Genomic DNA, 27,292 nt, shown 5'->3' with positions numbered 1-27,292 from the left:
CCGCAGCAGCATCACTGAAGGAGGTGAGTCCTTGCTAATACAGATAAGTAGTTTTCAGGTCGAATTTATACACTGTATGATGTTAAAATCATATTCAGTCTATTAACGATGACATTTAGCTTGTAAGTTGTCACGTTTCTGCTTGTGAGGAAGCGGTTATATAATCAGGTTCTGCACGAATATGAGGAGGCGTGGTTCATTCATACATTTTATCAGACATTTTGCCGAATTAACTCACTCTTCTATTGTAAAATAGTAAAATAGACATCACGTCAAATATATTTGAGCGACTTTTTGAAAAAATAACGTTAAATAATGAGCAACGTGACGTTCGGTATTTGCGATGGGCTCATTGCGTCATATCTTTCCAGAATGTACCATCTGCTAAAGATGCTGCGAAACGGGGGAGAAAATACGATCTGAATTTTTAAAACTTATCTAAACACGACACCGTGTCGTTTGAGCACATTTTCAGAGTGCTTATTTGTGTAAAGAAATTGTTAAATTTATTCGACATATTGACTTTGACGAATAATACATGATTATAGGAATCACTCCCCCTTCTTTCAACGTAAAATCAACCTTTTGCGCTCTAATGCACAAACAAGAAGAAAACAGAAGTAATGTCCGACCCAAAGGACATCTGTAGCATCACGAAGGTCGAGCGAACTGTCAAGGTCAAATTATATAATTTTATCTGAATAATAAAAACGTCTGTGTGGTAATAGTGTGATATGACTGTTTTACACGAGGGCATTTAATATATTTCACTGCGTCTACATGTATTTTAATATACATTCGGAGAGGACATGTTAAACGGTGAGCATCATGGGAGTTTTTCTCCCTCATGTACGTGACTGGTGTCGTGTTTGATGCTGCAGTGGGGAACATGACTCAGATCTGAAAACATTTGCAATCATGAGCAATAGTAAACTTCATTTCTTACTTTTACAGTCATTTCCTACCAATTTCCTGATGAATAAACTCCACCAAACCACTATAATGTGGTAAATTTGGCTGATTTACGGTGGTTTCCCTTATGCTCAACCAAGTAATAGATGCACCTGAACCGGTTCAGACTGGATTATGATATTTTTAGGAGGATGCTCTATCATTCTGCTGTGATAGTTTACACAGATTATAATTTTAATATATTACATAATGCTCAAGTGTAATTAGAAGACTGTAGACTGATGGATGAAATATAATACATGTTTATGCAGGGCTGCATCTTAGTCCCTCCTCAATGACCTTCTGCAGTCTGATCTGCAGTTGCCAGTGGCAACCAGAAGGCCCTATAGCTGGCCATTCAAGCGTAATTTATGGTGTCTGTCATTTCACAGAAAATAAATGTGGGTGTTCAAACTGTGGTGTCACTTAATAAGACTCCTGTCATATTAAAATCAGGTGTTTGATCACTGTCTTCTGCAGTGATTTATATGTCATGACATCACAAGTGGCAGATGATGTTCATTGGTTTGACACTTGTGTCTACATCATCAAAAGTGTCCAGAGATGGCATGAATTTTTACATTAATAAACATTGAGTTTAGATTTAAATATATTTTAAATGCAATATATCAAATATTTCAAAAATATCTTTATTTATATCCATTATATATATATATATATATATATATATATATATATATATATATATATATATATATATATATTTAAAAATAATCATTTTATGTGTGTCGCTAGGGTATGGCCAGACAGAATCTGCTCACATTTTTTGCTATTTCTGCAGAGAATTTTGTAAAAGATCTGCAGATTTATGCGGAATGATTTTGGGAGTATCATAACTAAAAACTAAACATATAAAATAAAAAAAATACTAGCTTTTTGACTTGTATTTAATGTTTGCAATGCAAAAATTCCAATTAGATCCACTTATCTGGTTATAAAGCAAGTCTCTAATATAATATATCTACTAAAAAACAGAAAATATTACTTTACAAACTGTATTGTAAATAAATCGTATGAACATTTTCATTTTAGTCAATAATTTTACAGAAATAAATATAAAAACTGAATAAATATGAATGTACAAACATTTACGCAAGTAAATAAATAGACTTAAGGATGGGTTAAAAAACTGCGGACATCTGCATGGGTAATAATTTATCTACAGTTAGCACATACTCCCTGACTGTGCATTATAAGAGAGGGCTTTTGTTTCCTCTGGGGGTTTTAAAGGCTGTAATTAGCACCATTGGACACCGAAATACAGTATTAATACCATTCCCTGCTCAAATATGTCTTTAAAAAGGGCCAAGAATGGGAACAGTAGGTTGCTGTGTGGAGTAATTAAATTTTCTTACGTCATACCTATTACTGAAGCCAAATGTGAACAAATTATGACCCAAATGCATGTGCTAGTCTAGTAGTATAGCTTATCTGTTTTCTAAAAGCATGTTTTACTCTGCTGCCTGCTATTGTCTGGCTGGAATGACACAGCACTTCCTCAGGATGTCTTAATAGGCACCACCAGAAATACAATGCTTCAAAAATTATACTTATTACTAAAATGAATATCAGAGTCTATAATCATTTGATGCTGTTGTTTATTCATTAATTGCTTGCTGTTCGTGAAGTGACACAGTTGAAGTTCCTGTTTTGTTTCATGCCTCATAGCACTAGATTTTTTCCAGTCAAACGGCAGTATGTGCTGTCCTAGTTACTCTCATCTCCGTGTCCTTGTTCTGTCGCATGAGGTGTTTTTGGTCTGAGGAAATGGCTGCATGTTGGGTCAGAACAGAAATGCCGTCCTCTTGTCCTTAAGAGAGTACTGTAGGTGTGGCACTACGGTGGTTAGTCAACATTTGCTTCCTTCTGCATTAGGAAATAGAGCAATCCTGTCAAACGAGGGCTGAAACAATGTGAAATAAGAGTTCTGTAAATTAAAAAAAATCAATTTATAGATACAGTGAACAATAAACAGTATTCTTCCAAGTAGCACAATATTGTTGTAGGCCATTTATGGTGCATTTATGGTAGTAATTCTTCGCTAGGAATTTGGCACGTGACAATAAAGTCACTTTGATTTGTGGCTTTTACGAAAGCAAATACCTTTGCATATAGTTGCAATGTAAATTAAATGGCGGCGGACATAAATGCATGTTTGCAGTCCAATGTAAGAAAATGCTGGGGGTTAAGACGAGGTGTCTGCGGGGTCATAAAAAGTCTTAAAATTCACTGAAATATTGTGTTGTAGGTCTTAAATCAATCAACAGGTCTTAATTTTCCCCTGTCCAAGTAAAGCTATTCAATCAGTCCAACATCCATCCAATCAATCACCAACAATCATATATATATATATATATATATATATATATATATATATATATATATATACTATTTTATTGCAAGGATATAATAGTGATTAGACATTTTCAAAGCAAATTGTCCAAACAATTACAATAATAACCGAGCAATATTTCTCTTTACATGATCTTCCATTTATTGATTTATTCATTTTCTTTTCGGCTTAGTCCCTTTATTCATCAGGGGTCGCCACAGATCTTTCATTTGTGCAAAGTTTTTTTTACAGAAGTAAGGAGGAGTGGACATAATATTTATAGACATGAAATTGAAAAGGCATTATGTTGAATAGGAATTATCCTCAATCCATTCAGAAAAAAGCCGACAACTATATATTTTTGATCATTTATGTAATTGTGTCCATAAGAAAAAGATTTTTTAACAATGTTAAACTAAAAGAGACAGTATGTTGTAATAAAAGTATATACAACTAGAGTTGTCTTGTTTTGACACATTAAAATATGTAGATAAGAAATAACTAAATTCGATTGTTTTTGCTGTCATGACCAAACAAACTGGCCATTAAAATAATCCTTATTGTTTAGCTCTGTCTAAAATTTAATTCATGATGTTGTTAAAAGGGTTTTAAAAAAATTTGATCTGATGGAACATGAAGAAACTCTGTAAAAAGACTTATAATTGGAAATGTGTGACATACATCACCACAAAGGAGTTTATTGTCTCATCAAAATCTCAGTAACGTGTATTAATAAGATAGATAGTTTAAATTTCAATTGAATGCTGACTTTAATGTAGTTTAATAAATGTTTTTTTTGGGGGGGGGAATTTTACCTTGATGTGTGAGCAGGTGTATGCATTGCATATAGACTATTTAATCAATCAATATACAAATATATATTCCAAAATACATTATGAAGCACAATAGTAGTAATCTGAAAATTAGCGTTTAATATTTAGAGTCATGTTACACATGATATGCATGTGACAACAAGATGCTAGACAGAACCGTGGGGAATTGAATTTAGGGTCAGTTCAGAGGTGTGTGTGTCACTTGATCCAGATCTAATTGGAGACAGCAGGCTTTTGGCAGGAAACCAGTTCTCATTAACTCTGTTCCACTTTTATTATTGTTGTCGGAGTTTTTCAAGCAGACAAAAAGCCATATTCAAGTGTAAAGCTGCATAAAAATATACATATAGACTCAAAAGTACCAAAACCAAAATAATAAAAAGCAAAAACCCATAGAAAAGAAGTCTGGAGTGAAGAAGAGAAACCAAAGATGGCGACATAGACACTTGTTTTCCTGCACTCATTGACCTTGTCAGCATCATGTGATCAGTTACTGCGGTTTCATCACATTGCTTGACTTACAGCAGAAATTCATCTGTTGATTAATTCTTGGCTTTACCTCCATGAATCAGAAGCTTAATTTTTAAATTGAGCGAATGCACCAGAATTTCTGTACCAGTTTCCTTTGCATATTTAATGCATTATTTTAGCCCGAGGCTAAATCTGCTGGATGGTCTGTAGTTTAAATGCAATGCAACCTGGAAGTCCTTAACAAGACTGCACAGGATAGAATACTTGGATTAGGATTACGGAGGTCAGGTGCAGTAGATGGTTCACATACACACACACACACAAACACACACAGACACGAGCAGATTAGAAGATTATAGGGATGTTTTCAATCACACACAGCCAGATGCAAGGACAGTCTGTCATTTTGCACACGGTGAGAGACTGCGTTTCCTTCTTACATCATCACTGACATCATCAAGTCATGCTTCCTTATTGTGTAATAATACCACTCCATTTAGGATTTTCCTATTTTAAATTGACCCAATTCAGACTTGGCAGAAATACACTGAAAAAGTTGAACGCTTTTTAAGGCTGACATTTCGAATGAAGCATTGGCAATAAATTAAACCCCTATTGTCTATATATGAATCAGCTCTCATCTCTTTCACATTGCCCTTGAGGTCTTTGAGACAAATGACCTGATTTGATCTAGTCTGCTGATTTGGGCCATCGGTTGTGGTGCATTAGCTCACATTTGAGTGCGGGTTCAGAGCTCATCTTGTACAGCCAGAATTGCACAACGAAAAAAGTAAATCCCAGCTGATTGCTTATTCAAAGAATAGGGCCTGTCTGCGGACTGCAAGACGGGCGTAACATGAAGGGGCCTTGGCGTAACTTATTGTACGTTAGAGGCATAACTTGAAGTTATGGAGACATGTCAAAACCACTTTGTTGGCAAGATGGCGCTGCACCTCAGTTAACATCTACACCTACTCCACACCTTAACCCAACCAACATAGTTATTAATGTCTACACCTTCCCCAACCCTAAACCCAACCATTTGTTTTTAACGCACAGCCGCAAGTTGTGAAGGCTTTCATACTTGACGCGCTCGCCATTTTACTGTTATTTGCAACCACAGGGGGGATGCCGAGTAGGGTAACTGTCATCACAAAACGGATGAAAAAGTCAGCAAGTGGAGTTGCCAACAACATCTCATTGTGACATCTCACATGGTTTAATGGAATCTCGATAACTGCAAGCTATGCCTCTAACTTGCTACAAGTTACGTCCCTTCATCTTACGCCTTTGTTTTGCAGTCTGCAGACAGATACGCTTGAATTCAAAGGGTGTTTGACATTAAAGGTTTCATGAAATTTTTTAGATGTTAGCATCAGTATTATTAGTTTTTAGGATATCTATAAGCTAATGTGCTTCAAAACAGTGACAAAATTTGCGTTTAGCAGATATAAAACTGATGTAAACGTAAAGCTTTCAGTGTCACTTCCGCCTTAATGGATCAACGGTTTTATACAAGTCACCTCACACTTTTGTTTCTCTTCAAATGATAACTAATCAAATTCTGCCTAGTATCTGACATGCCCCGCCCCCTGCAAGATGCGTCCCATTTGCTTTTCATTCGATACGCTTGATCTCAACCACTCTCACCGACAAAGCAGTATTACAACAAATCGATCGCAGTATATATATCCATGCCTAATATCCAATGGCCAGAAAGTGATTAATTTTTCAGAAATTGTTAAATGTTGCTATTTGTGATGCAGCAAGCCCAGATACTGTTGTGTACCCCATGATTTTATATTAAATTCACTTTAATGTGTGATTGGACTAAAAAGTGTCCATAAACGAATATTTTCTCAGTTCAAATGAGTAGCGGCCTGAACTCGGAAACAGTATTTCATACTTAACAAGCGGATTGGCTGTTTTTTTTAAAGGGGAGGAGCTAATTTATGTCCTGCCCTTTCTTTGTGTTTCGGTTGAGATTACGTCAAACACTGAAGCACTTCACATGATCTTTAACTGAACTGAGTTTGATCCATCTGAGTGAATTTCACTCAGTTGGTCGGAAAGGCTAGCCATGTTCATTTTAGCTTGATTGGTCAAGGTGTCACTTTGATTGCTGTATTGTGGGTAAGCCTGCGGGTCATTTTTCAGTATTCATGGAAACTGCCATTGCCGATTGGAAAGCGATTGTTTAGTGTCTGGAAAATTAGCCGCTTGTGGGGAATTTCTCCTGTAAAAGCTACTGCAGTAGTGTCCATTTCTAGCTCAAACTCATGATCTGATGGTCATTCATGCCTTTGGATTTACCAGTGAAGCTTTACATTCATTAAACAGTGTTTCACATTTTAGGCTTCATGCAAAAGTTACTAAAATCTGTATTAAAGGATGTATTGATTTCTTATAAACTGTGAACCACAACTGAGTTCAGATTAACCGTATTCCATCCAGGCCATCCTTTCAAGTAGAGCGTGAAGGTCATTTCTGGGCATTTCAATGGTGTACACAGAGATTCAGAATGGCAGATGAGGTTGAATCAATGGTGTTTATGGAAAACCAGTTCATCCATCTCATTAATAACTATATGTTGCACTACTTGTCTTGATGAAAGTATAAACATGTGGACTCAAAACAAACCGTCGCTCACTAAAACCTAACATACGAGACGTTCTCCATCAACTAGTCACATCTATGTGCTTTTAAAGAGCTGTATTTTTGTTGAATATGCATGAACGGTACACATAACTCTGTTTGCTAAAATGTATTTATCCTAAAATGTCAAACAAAATGTAACGCATTTGAGTCATTTCCAGGATTTATTTTGTAAACACAGTACATTAAAGTAATTGACTTTACGTCTCGCTGCGAAGAGACATCAGAAATCAAATTATTCTAAACACTTCTAAACTGGTTTAGATTTTTTGTTAAAAGCCCAACTCACTCTCTCATTTTCTTGTCGGCTTAGTCTCTTTATTTATCTGAAGTCGCCACAGTGGAATGAACCGCCAACTTATCCAGCAAGTTTTTACGCAGCGGATGCCCTTCCAGCAGCAACCCATCTCTGTGAAATTAAAAGCCCAACTAAAGGGAGTATTTGTATAATGCAGTTTCCAGGCAAAATGTTTTTTGTGAATTTTTTTTGTTTGTTTTGTCTCTCATTTAGATGACAACAGTGTTATTAAGGCCCCAAATTTAAAATGTGTGTCAGCATTTTCAAAAACAATACTGTTATCATCTCTGTATTTTTACAAATAATGTATTTGTAAAATCAATAGTGTAATAGGGTCAGGTGATTAATCGAAAAGTAATTGAAATTAACATTCAGAACCATTAATCGTTGAAATTTTTCCTTATCGAATATTTTCAATTGCTTTCCCTACAGTCACGTGACTCCACTTTGTTCAGATTGATTTATACTACTGCGTCGAGCGCATGGTCCGGCGCTGCCTTCGCGGGGTCGTATACCCGCCCACCTCCTTTAAAAAAATGTAACTACACGTCTCGACGCCGCATAGCGCAGGCTTTGTGATTGGTCGATTTGATAGCGATGATGAGCGTGGGCGGTGCGTATTAGTTTCAGTAGTTCAACACTGATGTTCAATAAATAATCATACACAGTTGATAGTGAGTGTTTTCTTCAATTATTTTAAAATCAACTCTAACTGGTTATATGTAAAAATAAACAATTGAAGTCAGAATTATTAGCCCCCCTGAATTATTCGCCTCCGTTAATTTTTTTTCCCAATTTCTGTTTAACGGAGAGCAGATTTTTTTCCAACACATTTCTAAACATAGTAGTTTTAATAACTCATTTCTAATAACTTATTTATTTAATCTTTGCCATGATGACAGTAAATAATATTTTACTAGATCTTTTTCAGGAGACTTCTTTACAGCCTAAAGTAACATTTAAAGGTTTAATTAGGTTAATTAGGTTAACTTGGCAGGTTAGGGTAATTAGGCAAATAATTGTATAATGATGGTTTGTTCTGTAGACTATCGAAAAAATATATAGCTTAAAGGGGATAATAATTTTGTCCCTAAAATGGGTTAAAAAAAAATTAACAACTGCTTTAAAATTAAAAAAGACTTTTTCCGGAAGAAAAAAACATTATCAGACATACTGTGAAAATTTCCTTGCTCTGTTAAACATTATGTAGGAAATATTTTAAAAAAAAATCAAAGGGGGACTAATAATTCTGACTTCAACTGGATATGAACGGAGAACATTTACTGTAATAAAAATTAAACATAAAATAATAATAATAATAATTGTGTTTGTAATCAAGCTAAAATATTTGACCATTTTAAGGTCAAAATTATTAGCCACTTTAAACTATATTATTTCTGATAGTCTACAGAACAAACCATCGTTATACCATAACTTGCCTAATTATCTATTTTCTAATTAACCTGTCTAGTTAACCTAATTAATCTAGTTAAGCCTTTAAATGTCACTTGCTGTATAGAAGTGTCTTGAAAAATATCTAGTCAAATATTATTTACTGTCATCATGGCAAAGATAAATCAGTTATTAAAAAAGAGTTATTAAAATTCGCCGTTAAACAGAAATTTATTTTAAACATGTAATTTATTTTTACTGATTTGTTTCATTTTTTTAACAAGTGACACACTCCCTCCTGCTTAATATGAAAACATATCCATTTTCTGCTGCAAAAAAAAAATCCTCCTCTCTCCTTACCTATCCATATAAGGCATGATGTAATAATATTTGACTTTAGTCCAGTTGTCTCAGATTACAACAGCCTGTCTTCACATACCACAACATGCTTTCACTCAGATAAAAGAGAAAACTGCAGTCACGTCGGGCATGTGACAACCTGTGAATATTAAAACCCACACTGAGAATTGTTTGCCAATGCATTCCTGTAGATTCCGCCTTTCACCAAACTCCCCATATTTCAGCAGATTTCTAAACATCCTCTGAGCACATGCAGAAGTTTACTGATAGTTTATGAAGTGCACAACTTGCCGGCCCTGTTCTGCATGAAGTGAAGAGAATAAAAGACGTGTCTTAACACAATAGACTTTCTGCTCTGCCAGGCTCATAAAGTATGCAGGTCCAGTGAGACCGAGGTTTGGAAAATTCCCAGTCAGCATGCTAATGCACCCGAAAACAATACAAACTGGAGAAGAGTTCAAGCTTCCACCCACCATCCAGAACAGCACACTGGCTCAGAGAAAGTTCATGTCCCACATGCGTGTTTAGACAGAACACTGCAGCAAGAATAGGAGGAATGATCAGAATCTTATATCATAGCAATATTAAATCGAAATCTAAATAAGACAAAAGTAAATCTAAACCACAGTTGCATCATACAGAGTATAATATGCAAGATAGTTAAATTAGTTTGACATGTAATTATAAATAGTTTTTATATATAACATTCTAGTAACGTTCATTCATTCATTTTGGCTTAGTCTTTTTATTGATCTGGTGTCGCCACACATGAAATAGGGGAAATCAGAGCACCCGGAGGAAACCCACATGAACACGGGGAAGAACATGCAAACTCCAAACAGAAATGCCAACTGACCCAGCCGAGGCTCGAATCAGCGACCTTCTTGCTGCAAGGCGATCTTGCTACCCACAGAGCCATCGTTACGCCATAGTTCTAGTAACATATAATTAACTATAAATTATTAATTTTATTAATTTATTCATTTTCCATTGGCTTAGTCCCTAATTTATCTAGGATAGCCACGGCGGAATGAACCACCAACTATTCCGGTATATGTTTTACGCAGCAGGATGCTCTTTCAGCCTTAACCCAATAATTTAGCTCATTCAATTCACCTATAGCGCATGTCTTTGGACTGTGGAAGAAACCAGAGCACCCCGAGGAAAGCCATGGGGAGAACATGCGAACTCCACACAGAAAAACCACTGAGCCATAGTGCCACTATAATTTAATTAGAAATACATTAATATTATTACAATTCATTACTTATAAATTGCATTTGCTGTATTTTGTTAAACAAATGACCTTGTTTGAAATTATTGCATGCTTTTATTTACTTAAACAACCTTGTTCATTGGTTATTATTGTTTTAATAAAATATTTTACAAATGAAAAATACTTCACCTTTATTATCTTTGGAAGTTAACAGGTACTAAAAATCGCACACTAATGACGTTATTGACATTAGGAATATTAAGTAAAAACACCTTTACGTTATAAAACTAACATTATTTCGGTATTTGCTATTGCAGTTATTTTAAAAGCCCCTTTTTTGTCTTTTTTGTGTTTCAGGTTTAGCACCACAATCCACACTCTTGCAATAATGTCTGAGCTTTGTGTTGGAATCAATGGGTAAGTTCATATTTCATCTGTAAAAGCTTAAAATTGCTTGGTCCCTAAAAACTTCAAAACAAGTCAAAAAACAAACAGTATATAAACACATTGAGGCAAAAAATGAATATCCATGGCTCCTGATGATACACTGAGGCCTTATAAAGGGGAAGAAATTAGACTAAACATTTTTTACTTTCAGAAAACAAACCAAAGCATAGTCATTCATCATAACAAAGAAAATACCAACCCGAGCTCATTCTGGAAACGTAGCCCCGCGGACGTTTCTGGAGACCGCGATTTACGTGGCCGGAGGTACGTAAAGGCCGCGTTTAGTTTTTTTTGAGCAAACGCTGCGGGGCAGTGTGGCGCCGCTCCGCCCCTCCTCTTCGCGCTCGCCGGCCGACGGCTCGCCTCCGAGTGGAGGGCTTTCCCGATGCAACCAGTTTGTCCGCCTAGCTCACAGTGTTGCGTCGGCGGAGCGGAGGCCCCGGAGGAGGAGCCGGCCGTGGTGGACGACGACCGGGATCGAGTCCGGGGAACGGAGGTTCGGGAAATCAGGTAAGACGAAAAATAAGGGCGAGAAGGCGGCGGGATCCGAAAATGCGGTAGAAATCGAAGACGAGGGCTTTTGCTTTTCTTTTTTTTTTCTGGACGGCTTTTGCGAACCGTCCCTCGGGTTTAGGGAAGGAGGATGAGGAGGACGGCCAAGTCGGCCGATCCGGCGACTTTTCGCGCGAGACCAGCGCGGGCGCGAACGGCGCGCACTCCCGAGAGGCGCCCGAGACGCGAATAAGCGTGCATATTGGCCTCTCGCGGATCCGCGAAAACAAAAACCGCTCGAATACGTATCTCCCGGGACGTAAATCGCAGTCCGCAGAAACGTCTGCGGGGCTACGTTTCCACAATGAGCCCGGGTTGGGAAATACATGCAAAAGTTTGAAAATAAATCATTGATTTTACATATCATTTTCTTAATATCTATTACATAAACATCATAGTTTTGGGATTTTTTTCCATTTAATAAGAACAACTTTAAGACACATTTACACTGCAACACAATGCTTCTATTTCTTAGACTTTTTTGTTTTGTTTTTAGTCCAAATATCTAAAAATTCTTAAATCAAGAAGCATATTCTAGACCAGCAAATATATATAGTCTTCTTTTAAGAAATAAAATTAAGTTTTTCTCTAAAACAAGCAAAATAATCATCCAATCTGGTAAGCAAAATAATCAAATTTGTCCTTTTGACATAAGATTGTTTTGCTTATCCCTTTAGCAGATATGTTTGCTTGTTTTAAAGAAAAACTCACTTAATTTTAACATATTATTTCTTAAAACAAGACTATGGGATTTGCTTGCCAAGAAAATGCTGCTTGATTTAGCAATTGTTAGATATTTGGACTAGAAACAAGATAAAAATCAAAGTAAGAAAATATTTTTTTGCAGTGTATGATAATAATAATTCCATAAATAGAGATTGCAATGTGGTGAAAGACAGAGACAAAGAAAGAGAGCACAAATGGCCTGATTCAGAATGATTACAACAACAGGATTACCCAGGATGAGCTTAAGCCTCCATCCACACATGCACACGCAGACCACTGTTATATACTAAAGCGAGCAATGTGTGTCGCCAAGTCATAGAGTATATCAATTGTCACAAATGATTCATTAATGTTATGTTTCATAAGCTTAATACACATATAATAATACAAAGTTGCATTTATTCACTTATTTAATCCAATCAGGAGACAGATCTTCAGTGGAATTTTCCATTGTGTTACTTGCAGATAGGATGAATGAGAGACATTTTTCAGAAGGAGATATGGAAGATTTTATGACTTATCAAACATCTTGAATAACATTGCTGTCTGTTTTGTGCAGATTTGGCCGTATTGGCCGTTTGGTCCTCAGGGCCTGCCTGCAGAAGGGAATTAAAGTCACCGCCATCAACGACCCCTTCATTGACCTGCAGTACATGGTGAGATTCAATGAAGCAGAAATGATGATTCTTGGCATCGTGTAAAGCATCAGCCATGTTAAACTAACACACAGACAGACACACGGGCCTGCACTACATGTAGTGTTGTTTTAGGTGCCTTCAGTACCATGTATTCAACTGTATGTTTCAGCATCCATGCATGAACTTAACATGAGTTTGTAAAGTTAATTTAAAGGATATTAAAAGTACCAAAAATGCATTTGTTATGTTTGTTTAAGCAATAACTTTCAATAGTTTGTGGACAGAAATATTTTAGTATTTAGTAATACATTCATTCATTTTCTTGTCGGCTCTCCTTTATTAATCCGGGGTCGCCCCAGCGGAATGAACCACCAACTTATCCAGCAAGTTTTTACACAGCGGATGCCCTTCCAGCCGCAACCTATCTCTGGGAGACATCCACACACACATTCACACACACACATACACTACGGACAATTTAGCCTACCCAATTCACCTGTACCACATGTCTTTGGACTGTGGGAGAAACCGGAGCACCCGGAGGAAACTCACGCGAACGCAGGGAGAACATGCAAACTCCACACAGAAACGCCAACTGAGCCGAGGTTCGAACCAGCGACCAAGCGACTTTCTTGCTTTGAGGCGACAGCACTACCTACTGCGCCACTGCATCGCCCGTATTTAGTAATAATTAGTAATAAATAATGTAATTATTTAAACGGACAGTAAATGCATTAAGGATGTTATGTAAGGTGATATTTCAAATACACTTTATTCTTTTTAAACTTAAATAATCACAAAAAAAATAATAATAAAAACTAATACAGTTTACACAAATCAACATTGTATAAACATTTTTAATAAAAAGAAACTGAAGAATAGAGGAACGATGCTGAAAATTCAGTTTTGGCATCATAAATAAATTGCATTTTAAAATATAATCAAACAAAAAAAGCATTGTTCTTTTATTGTAAAAAAAAAAACTTTTCTAAAAAAATACAAAAAATACAAAAAAAAAGATTAGAAAAAAAAGACTTTCTAATCCATTTTTTTATATGTATTTACTAAACATTTTACTGAACTATTTTAGATGTAGGTACATTTTGAAAACATTACAGACTTTTGAAGTAAACTAAGCTACAAAAAAATTTAATTCTTTGTGAGTGCTAGTTGGAGAAGGGTCTGGCTGCAGATTTGCACTAGCACTTTCAGGCTTGCACTCTTGGGCTTGCATTCTTAGACACCCATGCTTCCTCTACAAGTGATGTCAATTACAATCAACACCTGCACTCACGTCACTTGCAATCAAAATAAGCCGAAAGTAAGTTTCCAGTTCTTTTACATTGCCAGTGACGACTTTGTCAAATAATTTTAAGTACTTAAGTTGTATACCATGGCAAATCCCCCACCCCCCGAAAAGTGGTTTGTGTATTCATTATATGATTATAATGCGTTAATGAAAATTTAAAGCAGGCTACTATTAACATTTATTCCAGAAAAGCTTATTATTTAATATATCAACTATTAGGTCTAAGTAGACACACAAAGTATTCTTCCACAGTTATGAATAAAAAAACACCAGGCTAATGCTAATTTAAATTTTAGTTTTTATTGTAAACATTTCAAAGAGTTGTAGTATTACAACTAACGGATACACATGGACTTATAGCAATGATTCTTCAACAACTTGGAAAACTATTCTTTATTCAGCGGAACGATTGCAAACAAGAATGCAGATACCGATGCAAGTGATGTGGTAGGAAAGTGCAAGACTCGTTTGGATGAAAATCCTTAACCAAAAAATCCCTCAGTTTAAGATTAAGGGTACTCTTAGTAAAAGTCAGGTTGCAAGGGGGAAAAAAAAGAAAAAAGATTGACTTAAAGCTGCCATTAAATATTTTCCCTTTTTTTTAAGTATTAAGTATTTTCTCTTCAAACATTTAAGGGATTTAATCAGTTCTCTTAAAGGAAGAAATGACACTCAAAATGCAAGCATTCTCACCCAAATAAAAATGTTGTAGATAAAAGACTTACAGGACTGTAAATAAATAGTTAAATAAAACCATTTAATAAGTAAACTAATATATAGTTTATATACAAGAGTGCATCCATTAGAAGTTTCAGTGCAGCTTTAAAAGTCTCTAAATTAAGGGTCACCAGTCTCTGTCGTGGAGGGCCGGTGTCCCTGCAGGGTTTAGCTCCAACTTGCCTCAACACACCTGCCTGGGTGTTTCAAGTATACCTAGTAAGACCTTGATTAGCTTGTTCAGGTGTGTTTGAATAGGGTTGAAGCTAAAATCTGCAGGACACCGGCCCTCCAGAAACAAGTTTGGTGACCCCTGCTCTTCACGATCCCAGCCCAGTTTTATAGGTCCTTTAAACATGATGTCGAGATCGACTCGATAAGGGAACGTCTCGACTCGCTTAACAGAAAGAAAGTGGCACAGATGTACTGCAAAGTTGTTGTAAAGAAATTCGATCTACAAATACGATCTGTTTACATAACTATAGCAACTGTGGCGCCCGTCGCCGTATGTTGCCAGAAACTGCAGTGAAACACTTAGAAAAAGACACTTAGGTAAGGGTGACAGATAAAAAGTCAATGAAATCCCTTATCTCAGAGACACTCTTAAGTTAAATTACTAAAGGACTTTCATGCAAGCCGGCACAGGTGTCGACTGTAAATGTCGTCACTTGCAGAGAAAACATGGTTGCCTGAGAGTGCAATCCAAAAGTGCAAGCCTAAAAGCGAGACTCTATTGGCTGGTTCTGTAAAATGAATTCTGATTCAGCAATGTCAAACGACAGTAAAAATGAAGGAAATTAATTTGTCTTGCTCTGCAGGTCTACATGTTCAAGTATGACTCCACTCATGGCCGTTACAAGGGAGAAGTTCACATGGAGGATGGAAAACTGATTGTTGATGGTCAGGCCATCTCTGTGTTCCAGTGGTACGTTTGGTTTATTTTATATATCTTAGTGGCCCTTCACAATTATCTCTTAGCATCTCTAAGCTTCAAACATGTTTAAATTTGTAGTAAACATGCCTTGAAAGGAATATTTCAACATACTTCATAGTGTACACTGCATACCATTAAAAAATCATGAATACTTTTCAGACTGTTTTTTTATCAGTTATATAGTATCAAACTGGTCATATACAAAAGCAGGGATTGTTTCTGGTTTATTCATCTGACTAAAAAAAATTTAGACAATGACAAACCCTCAGGTTTTTTTTTTAAATGCATTGAATGAATCCAGAAATGCTCTTTAATTAAACTAAGTTCAATAGCAGACTTTAATTAGGAAACACTCCATTACACATTATACTATACAGAAAATTACACCAATCAGAGAACTTTTCAGAAAGTCAACCAAGAGATTTGTTTAGCTCCGCCTACTCCCATAAAGCATCACCAAAGCAATCACCAGCAGTCATTCTTTATGATTTAATTCATTCGATTTTCTTGTCGGCTTAGTCCCTTTCTTTATGATTTATAGCTGTTTTTTTGTTTGTTTGTTTTTTTGTGAAATATACATAAGTGCTTAAACTGGCAGACATAGTGAAGTACTTTCCTCATTTTCTTTTAAACTTTTGTAACTAAAACAAGAGAAGACAAAATAGTGTAATGATAAAAAAGACTTAACAATAATAATAATAATAATAATAATAATAACAATAGTAAGTGCAAAAATAACTATGGAATAATAAATAACAAAAGATAATGATATTAAAAGTAAGTAAAAAAGAATACGAAGGTTAGAGGAGGTTGGGTAAAAGATTTAAAGTTATTTAATCAATGGGCAAACTTAAAAATAAGTGAAAATAAGTTATAAAGTGTTGCCATTTATCATCAAAAGGCCGATAACTGGCATATCAAGGACAATAAGGCCCAATCACAATTTTTTTTTTGCACCCCTTCCCCTTGGTCGTTAAAACAAAGTGTGAAGGGGAAGGGCTTCAAAAATTACAAAAGAAAATTAAAAAGAAATGTTCATATGAGATCAGACGATTGTGACTGCTGTAGTTATTCTAGTTGCGTTATTTTTTGATATTTATCTTCAAGAAATCATTGAAGGCATATATCATGTTATCATAACGATATAATGTGCCAATAAGATCTTAACTGTACTGTGTATCTACACAGTGGCCATATTCATCTATGTAAACACACAAAAAACAACATTACCATTACAGCAGACACTGTAAAAAGGTAATTCCCAGCCACTAGACTTTTCTGAAAGGGGATTCGAGTGTCAGAATGTTGTGGGACTGCTGTACAGGAGTTATGATTATGGATTATAGATCGCGAAATTTAGAGGTTTTTATTAAAGCATGATGGTAAAACACAAATGCGGTTATGAATATATTAAAACATATGCTTGTTTGTTGTAAAAGTTTATAATAATGACAAAAATACTGATTTGTGGATCTCTTTACGCGTAATAAATTTTCGCGTGCAGCAATACTGCTGTTGTGGCTGGTGTATTCTAGAAAATTTTCTTACCCCTTGGCTTTAAGTTTGGTCCTAAAAATGTCTGTTCGAAGTGGTATCTAGCTTTTCCCCTTAGCCCTACGCCTTCAAGCTAAAGAGAATTCGGACACCCCTACCCCTTCACGTGAATGCGCAAAACAAGGGCGAAGGGCTAAGGGGTAGAATTGGGATTGGGCCTAACTGTGTTTAAGTAAAATAATTTATTTAATTTCTGTTAAAATTTCTTATGTTTAAAATAAAAACATTCATATCCCAGACCTCTAAACCCGACCTTCAAATGTGACATTCTGCATTTTTACATTTTTAAAATACCTAATTCTATGTAAAACCTCAACTTAGGTCCCCATAAGTCTGTGTAAATTCAGTTTAGGTCCCCTTCTGAATATAAAAACATGTATACACACACCGACAAACACTGCAGAATAGTATCATAGACAAATGTATAGTTAAGCCAAAAAAAAAAAAAAGATTTTTAAAATGCAAGATTATGGCTAACAGCACTTTGAGAGTCCAAGACATACACATTTCCTGACAAAAGTCTTGTCGTCAACCCCAGTTGTAAGAGCATCACATAATAACTTGACTTCTAATTGATCATTTGGAAAAGTGGCAGAAGGTAGAATTTTCCGATGAATTATCTGCTGCACTGCATCCCAACCATCACAAATACTGCAGAAGACCTATTGGACTTCGCATGGACCCAAGATTCTCACAGAAATCGGTCAAGTTTGATGAAGGACTAATTATGGTTTGGGGTTACATTCAGTATAGGGGCTTGTGAGAGATCTGCAGAGTGGATGGCAACATCAACAGCCTGAGGTTTCAAGACATTTGTGCTGCCCATTACATTACAAACCACAGGAGAGGGCAAATTCTTCAGCAGGATAGCGCTTCTTCTCATACTTCAGCCTTCTCATCATCATCACAGTTCCTGAAAGCAAAAAAGGTCAAGGTGCTGAGGATTGGCCAGCCCAGTCAGCAGACATGAACCTTATTGAGCACGTCTGGAGTAAGATGAAGGAGGAGGCATTAAAGATGAATCCAAAGAATCTTGATGAATCAAAGCATGATCGTATTTTTTATGGTAAAATAAGCGTAATCTAGAGACCTTTGCCTTTCATATAAGTCACTTCTGGTACCAAATGATCAACTACAAGTCAAGTTAATATTTATTGCTCCTAAAACTTGGATAGACAACAAGATTATTATTGTTATTATTAGTGTAGATTATTTGGAGGGATGTAAAGAATAATAATGGTCTTAACGTGTTTCCTGTTTTATCTAAAAATGTCCACATATCGATAAACTAACGACTGTATTAACATTAGTTATGACTGAATTGCCTCTTGATATAGTTCTGAAAAAGTTTGATGAGAAGTAGGAACTGTTCATTGGCCAATGATATTAGCATATTGAATGGTTTATACAGGCTAAACGAAACAAATACCTCAGATTAGGTCCCCATGAGTCTGTGTGCATTCAGGTTTAAGTCCCCACTAGGATATAAAACATGTATACACAGGCACATACTGCAGAATAGTACTGTGGACAATGGCACTGTTCTACTTAAAACATCACATAAAGTTTTGTGCTTATGTTCTCTTTTATTTGCACATAGCATGAAGCCTGCTGAGATCCCATGGGGTGATGCTGGTGCCCTGTACGTGGTCGAGTCCACCGGAGTCTTCCTCAGCATTGATAAGGCCTCAGTAAGTCGGGATCTGAATAGTAAACATAAATCACTAAATGTTATCATGATACTGAGATTTCCTAAAATTCATCTCCTATAGGCTCACATCCAGGGTGGAGCCAAGCGTGTGGTTGTGTCTGCTCCATCACCCGACGCACCCATGTTTGTGATGGGAGTCAACCAGGACAAATATGACCCCTCCAGCATGACCATTGTCAGGTGAGGAACCAAGTGCATGTCAGCATGTAAATCAAATATATAATGCATGCAAGTTACTGAACAATTCTTTCAGTTTTCTGAAATAACCATATTAACGTGTGTTTTTGTTGAACGAATCACAGCAATGCATCCTGCACCACTAACTGCTTGGCTCCTCTGGCTAAAGTTATTCATGACAACTTTGGTATTGAGGAGGCTCTCATGGTAAGTCAGTGCCTGGTGTGATCGGATTCCTACTTAAAGGGTTAGTTCACCCACAAATCAGAATTATGATATTAATTACATTTATGTTGTTTCAGTCCCATGAGTTCTTCATTCATCTTCAGAATACAAATTAAGCCATTGTAGATTGTCTTAAGACAGAGGTATCAAACTCAAATTGGCAGGGTGTTATATCAGTAACTGACAATTCATTGGAGGGCCTGCACTCAGACATTCTTCCCAGGAGTATATGCAGTCAAAGCTCCTTTTTTGTTTTTAATACCCTTGTATTGAAAGGGTAGTTGAAATTGCTGTGAAAATACTACAATTTAATAATATGCATAATAATGATTTTTTTATACAAATCTTAATATGTGTATGAGGAAAATCTATTAAATGAGACCATTTGAATCGAATATTAGCAAAATTATCTTATGTATACCATCTTCATAACGTAAAAGCCATGGAGAAGTGTTTGTACAACACAATACAGATGGTATAAAACTAATTATAATTAATGACCCTCAATATTTTCAAAAATAGAGCTTTAGTAAAAATAGAACACTTAAAGACATATATTTTAACTTTTAATCGGCCACAGAAATAATCTCTGTGTGCGTTACTTTCGACTTCGCGCTGAGAGAAACCGAAAGTAACCCAAATGTATAGTACAGTACTTTAATTGTCCAGTAGGTGGCAAATATTTGCAAATGCACAACAATCATAGTGATTCATTGTTTTGGGGGGTCGAATCTCGTTATATTTTTGACATCAGTTTCATTCCAGATGGAGGAGGGGATGGCAAATGGCACGTGGGCCGACATTTTGAGACCCTTGTCTTAAGAGCTCTATGTCTTCTATATGAACATATATTTAAATTATAACTACTACTTTTGAATATATATGAACATATATGTTATTCTAATGGCTGAATATATGTGTGTGTGTGTGTGTGTGTGTGTGTAAGCAGCCATTTTTGCATATTTTTGAAATAAGTGTTGCTTATATAACATATTTTATTTATGAAATCCATATATGAACTTGTATGTCATATACAGTGAAGTCAGAATTGTTAGTTCTGTTTTTCCCCAATTTCTGTTTTACAGAGAGAACATCTTTTCAACACATTTCTAAACATAATAGTTTTAATAGCTCATTTCTAATAACTGATTTATTTTATCTTTGCCATGATGACTGTAAATAATATTTAACTAGATATTCTCAAGAAACTTCTATACAGCTTAATGTGACATTTAAAGGCTTAACCAGATTAATTAGGCAGGATAGGATAATTAGGCAAGTTATTGTATAATGATAGTTTGTTCTGTAGACTATCAAAAAAATATAGCTTAAAGGGGCTAATAATTTTGACCTTAAAATAGTTTTTAAAAAAATTAAAAAATGCTTTTATTCTAGCCAAAATAAAATTCCCTTGCTTTGTTAAAGATCATTTAACAAATATTTAAAAAAGAAAAAAAATCAAAGGGGGGACTTCTGACTTAAACTGTATGTAATTTGAACATATTTCCATATATATTAGAAATCAATGTGGGGTGATGCCACAGAAGTATTAGGTATGACTGCTGTTTTAAATGTGCAATAGTATAAAAAGTTGCTTGGGCCTTACAAAAAAGGGTTAGTTTACCCAAAAATAGGTTCCAAACTTTTTTGAATTGATTTCTATGGTTGAACATAAAAAAAAATATTCTGAAGAATGTTTAAACCAGCAGGCATTGACTTCCATAGTATTTTTTATTCCTACTATGAATGTCAATGGCTGCTGGTTCATCAAAATCTCTTCATCAAACTGGTTTGGATGAAGGGGAAGATGAGCAAACGATGCCACAATTGTAACTTTTGGGTGAACTATCTCTTTAACACCGACCACAGCTAAAAAGTCAACTTTACCATCGCACAAGTAAAATGCATTTTTAAATATGGTGATTCAAAGTGTTTTTTATAAACAAGAAGATTAAAAGAAACATAAAATAATCACGCATTAAGTACAAGAAATAAAAAACACATTAAAACAGGTTTAAAAGGAATAAAAACATGTAAGGTGCATACTATACCATCCACAAGCCTTCTAATAGTTTATCCTCTTCACAGACCACAGTTCATGCCTACACCGCCACACAGAAGACTGTCGATGGCCCCTCTGCCAAGGCATGGCGTGATGGACGTGGCGCCCACCAGAACATCATCCCTGCATCCACTGGTGCCGCCAAGGCTGTGGGCAAAGTCATTCCTGAGCTTAACGGGTCAGTTTGACAGCTCAAAATGATGTCTGTTTGTTCTCTCGACCAGAGAAACCTAACCGTCTCTCCTTGTTTTGTAGAAAGCTGACTGGTATGGCTTTCCGTGTGCCAGTCGCTGATGTGTCCGTTGTCGACCTCACCTGCCGCCTTACAAGGCCCGCCAGCTACGCCAACATCAAGGAGTCTGTCAAGAAGGCCGCTCATGGGCCAATGAAGGGAATTCTGGGATACACAGAGGATTCAGTAAGTGGAGTAGCACAGCTTTTACATGCATATCTTTGTATATACTGCACAGCGGGTGAAATTAGTATTGACTACATCATCGTTTATCACCATTTCTAAAGGTGCTGTTGACCTAAAACTTTCCCCAGATGTCAGTAACAACCAAAGTAATCCATAAATACAAAGAAAACAAAACGAATTAGTTTGGAAATGAAGTTACATGTGATGAAATAAAAAGTATTGAACACATGAAGAAAGGAAGGTGTAAAATTGCATGAAAAGACCAGACAGCAGCTAAAATCTCTCAGTAGTTATTCAGCGATCCTGCTCCTCATCAGTGTAAATTAGTATTAGCTCATCTAAATTGATCACAGTACTTTTGCACATACCTTTGTGTAACTGTTTTTTAGCTGCAGGTAACATCTCTGACTTGGGGTGCTAGCGACAACACCTTTCTCCTATACTTAGGTTTATTTAGGTTCATCTCTGGGACCAAAAACAGCTGCATGAATGCTAAAGTTTGAAATAAAAGTGAAAGACCGACCCCCTTCATGTTTACAAATACAAGCGCAAGGTCAAAAAAGAGGTCATTTCTGGTTAATTTTGTCACAGTTTACCAGTATTTTAAAATGTTTGTGTGTGTGTGGTGCTTTTTCAGGAAAAATATAGAACATCATTGCCTGTGTGCACTGTGAATTTTTTTATTTACCGGTAAAGTGGGTACAGACATTTTCTGAATATTTACAGGTATTACTGTGTGAAAACGGCTAATGATCACAAAGACAACCAAGGAAACTCAATCAGTTTCAGAAAATAAAGCTGCTAGAATGGTCCAACCAATCACCTGACCTAAATCCAATATAGATAAGACCTGAAGATCAGAGTTGATAAAAAAGGCTAACAGAAGCGTCAAGTTTTTTAAATTGAACAGCTAAGCAATGAATGTGACTCCATTCTCCACACAAGTGGCACCTTTAAGCTGTCGTTACCAAAAAAGCCTTTTGTGCAAAGAATTATTAAATTTTAGTTCTTCAGTGCTTTCTCCTTGTGTCATTCTATTTTTATTATTTATAACAAATTTGTATTTATTTGTTGATTTTGCGAAAATCTGGGTCAATTTCATGTCAACTGCTTCTTTAGAAATATATATATTTACCTGGAAAAATCATAAAGTGTTCAACACTTATTTTTTCACCCAGTGTATAGTGGAATGAATATATGTTTATTTGTTGTTTTCTTTTAGGTCGTTTCTTCTGACTTTGTTGGAGACACTCACTCTTCAATCTTTGATGCCGGCGCTGGCATCTCCCTCAATGACAACTTTGTCAAGCTCATCTCCTGGTAAGCTCAAACCAAAAATGAATACCTAAAACTAATATAAAAATGTAACTAATGAAATAAGATATTACATTATGCGAATGAATAAAAGATAAGTTTGGTTTTATTCTGTTAACTACTGATCAAAGGCAACTATGCTCAAACAAAAAGTATATAGTTGAATATAATAGAAAGAATTTTGTTTAAAAATAATCAAAATTGTAAACTGCAATGTTGTATTTACAATCGTTTTCTTTTAGATGTAAGGTCTATTTAATGAGTCAGTTTAAATGGTCGTTTTCAGTTGAATCAATTAAATTCAGTGTATTTTATATTTTAGTGTATTAAATGTTTAACATTTATTTGATTATAAATTAATAATAATTATAAATTATACAATATGGTTTCATGACTTTTTATATGTTCATTTTTATATTTCAGACAACAGACTTTAGACCTTATTTTGAACATATAAAATTAATACAATTCATTTTATAAAATGTTATAATAAATACAAGGTTAAGCAAAGGCAATAATACAACTCAATACAAAACAAATTTAACCCATACATGTCCAAAAAGGAAAGGTAAGAAGCAGATGCTTTTTTAATCCTACCCCTTCTCCACACTATACCAATGATAAATAACAGTTCATAACAATATTAATAACAATCCATAACAACAAATAATAATCCACAACAATTATAATCAGGTTTACTTTCAACTTTTATCATATATTTACTAAAATGAACAAAAATATTATTTAAAAAATACAAAACTTTTGTTATTCTTTGTTAACGTATGTTAAATAAAATAAAGTCATTTTACTTAACTCGCGCTGCATTAACTAATGTTAACAAGCACAGCTTTAAATTTTAATAATGCATGAGCAAATGTTGAACTGTTGTTTATTTAATATATGCTGCACAGGTTTTGCAAAGTAAATACATTAGCTTTATTTTATTGTAAAGTGTGAATCATTATTATTATGATTATATTGCCCAGGTGTCATATTTCACACACACACACACACACAAAATCGTGTCAATTCAATTCAGGTTTATATGTATAGCGTTTTTCACAATAATTACTGTTTCAAAGCAACATTACAAAAGGTGCACATTACTGCACCACAATCAAAATCAGTGAAGTTTGGTATTTGTGTATAGCATAGGTCTCTCAAACTCAGTTCCTGGAGGGCCGCAGCTCTGCACAAGTTTTTCTCCAACCCTATCAAACACAGCTGATCCAAATAATCAAGGTGTTCAAAAGAGTCATGGGATCAGCTGTGTTTGATCAGGGTTGGAGCAAAACTGTGCAGAGCTGCAGGCCCTCCAGGAATTGAGTTTGAGACCTATGGTGTATAAGGTGGATCTTATATATATAAACATAGTTAACCTGCAGTTATAGTGTATAAAGTGTAAGTCAGTAGACAAAGTAGACCTCTAATGTTTTTCTTTTTATCTCTCCCTCTTTTTTTCTCCCAGGTATGACAACGAATTTGGCTACAGCCATCGTGTTGCTGACCTGTTAATGTACATGCACTCCAAAGAGTAACTCCGCAGAAAAGCCAGACCATTCCTTCTTTTCAACGCACTCATTTCCTAGCTAAAGCCATCGTGACACACCTTAGCATTCCTGTTCCCACCTACGAGACGCTGCATTCGTCTCTGTAGATGTCTGTGTGTGTGTGTGTTAGTTTCTTTTGACAGTATTTGTGTCAGTGTCACTCCACAGGCATTGCTGTAGTTGTTGCCATTTTGGGTGTAATCACGTTGTGTTGGTGTAAAGAGAATAACCGAATAAAGTTTAATGAGGTATAAAGGCTACTGTAATGCAGTTTAAAAAAGAAACTAATTAAAATGTTTGGAAAAACAAACCCATGTCTGTCATTTTGGGTTTTATTTTCTTGTATTGCATCATGGTATCAAATGTTTTGCACAAATACAGATTCAAGGCTTTTAGGTTATTGACTTGATCAAAATATGTTGCATGTGATATTCCAGTTGCCTACTGTTGTCTTATTGAGAGTTTTGATCTTAATATAAATTAAATGCGTAATTTTTTAACCAAAATGTACTGTATATTAATAAAAATTTAAGTGTATGAATATTGATAGATGAATAAGAAGATGAATATATTTTATTTAAATTATTTGTCCGAAATTGATGTAAGTTGTCATTTGCATGGCTAAGAATTAAGGTAAACTGATGGCATATATGTAAATCATAAATAAAAGTTAAGCAGTCTACAGTGCATCTGGAAAATATTAATAGCCTTTCACTTTCTCCACATTTTTTATGTTAAAGCCTAATTAGAAAATGGATTAAATTATATTATTTTCTCAAAACTATACACACAATACCTCATAATGACAATGTAAAAATGTACAATTTTAAAAAAATAAAATATACCTGAAAAATCACATGGGCATCCATATTCACAGCCTTTGCCGTGAAGCTCCAAATTGAGCTCAGGTACATTCTGTTTCCACTGATCATTCTTAAGATGCTTCAGCAGCTTAATTGGAGATCACCTGTCTATAAAAGGTCCCAGGGTTGATAGTGCATGTCAAAGCACAAACCAAGCAGGAAGTCAAAGGAATTGTCTGAAGATCTCCGAGACAAGATTGTCTCGAGGCACAAGGCTGGGGAAGGTTACAAAAAAATTCCTGCAACTCTGACAGTTCCAATGAGCACAGTGGCCTCCATCATCTGTAAGTGAAAGATGCTTGGAACCACCAGATCTCTTCCTAGAGCTGGCCGGCCATCTAAGCTGAGTGATTGGGGAGAAGGGCCTTAGTCAGAGAGGTGATCAATAACTCGATGATCACTCTGTCTGAGCTCCAGAGTTTTTCTATGGAGAGAGGAGAACCTTACAGAAGGACAACCATCTGTGCAGCAATCCACCAATTAGGCCTGTATGGTAGAGTAGCCAGACAGATCCCCACCTTGAATTTGCCAAAAGGCATCTGAAGGACTCTCAGACCATAAGAAAAAAAAAATCTCTGGTCTGATGAGACTAAAATAGAACTCTTTGGAGTGAATGCCAGGCATTACATTTGGAGAAAACCAGGCACTGCTCATCACCAGGCTAATGCCATCCCTTCAGTAAAGCATGGTGGTGGCAGCATCATGCTGTGGGGATGTTTTTACGCAGCTGGAACTGGAAGACTAGTCAGGATAGAGGGAAAGATGAATGCAGCAATGGTCAAAGACATCCTGAATGAAAACCTGCTTCAGAGTGCTTTTGACCTCAAACTGGGGCAGGACAATGACCCAAAGCCCACAGCCAAAATATCAGTGGAATGGCTTCACAACACCTCAGTGAATGTCCTTGCTTAAGTGGCCCAGCCAGAGCCCAGAGCTAGCTAATTCCTATTAAACATCTCTGGGGAGATCTGAAAATGGCTGTACTACTTCCCATCCGACCTGATAGAGCTTGAGAAGTACTGCAAAGAGGAATAAGCAAACATTCCCAAAGACAAGTGTGCCAAGCTTGTGGCATCATATTTAAAAAGACTTGAGGCTGTAATTGCTGCCAAAGGTGCATTAACAAAGCATTGAGCAAAGGCTGCGAATCCGTCCATGTACTGGACCGAAGCAACTCGCGTTTTCTTAACTATCCATACATCATTTTTAGCATGTAAAAAATTTAGAGATCCATATATAGATAGATCTATAGAATTTGTGTAATGTTACTGTATAGTGAATGGCAGTTGATGTGTAGTGCATTCATTTTACGTTATTATAATGTTGTGATACAGTAGGCTCTGTGACACAAAACATAAAACGACCATGCATTTCCTTTAAGCAAACTCCCAAGGCTACTAAGTGATTCTGGTTTTAAGAAATATTAACACGTTAATAACCTGTTAAAATGTTAAAAACGCAAATTTTAAACATAGGCGGATCACTACAAAAAAAAAACGTATCATACGTCAACATAACCCATAGAATTAAATAGGCGAACATATACGTTTTTTATAATTACCCTTT

At 35.8% G+C, this 27,292-nt stretch overlaps 1 protein-coding gene across 1 annotated transcript; it reads left to right on the top strand.

The window, feature by feature from the left end:
* gapdhs (glyceraldehyde-3-phosphate dehydrogenase, spermatogenic) lies at positions 1-25,173 on the top strand. Its single transcript, NM_213094.2, is given in 11 exon segments — positions 1-23; positions 10,887-10,946; positions 12,814-12,910; positions 15,737-15,843; positions 19,007-19,097; positions 19,179-19,297; positions 19,420-19,501; positions 21,608-21,759; positions 21,837-21,999; positions 23,222-23,319; positions 24,782-25,173. Coding segments are annotated over 10 exon segments (1,008 nt in total). The 5' UTR covers positions 1-23; positions 10,887-10,917; the 3' UTR covers positions 24,852-25,173.
* The last annotated feature ends 2,119 nt before the right edge of the window (positions 25,174-27,292 follow it).

This window comes from Danio rerio, chromosome 16 (assembly GCF_049306965.1).
Source record: "Danio rerio strain Tuebingen ecotype United States chromosome 16, GRCz12tu, whole genome shotgun sequence".
Taxonomy (NCBI): domain Eukaryota; kingdom Metazoa; phylum Chordata; class Actinopteri; order Cypriniformes; family Danionidae; genus Danio; species Danio rerio.
This window is presented reverse-complemented; position numbering and strand designations above follow the sequence as displayed.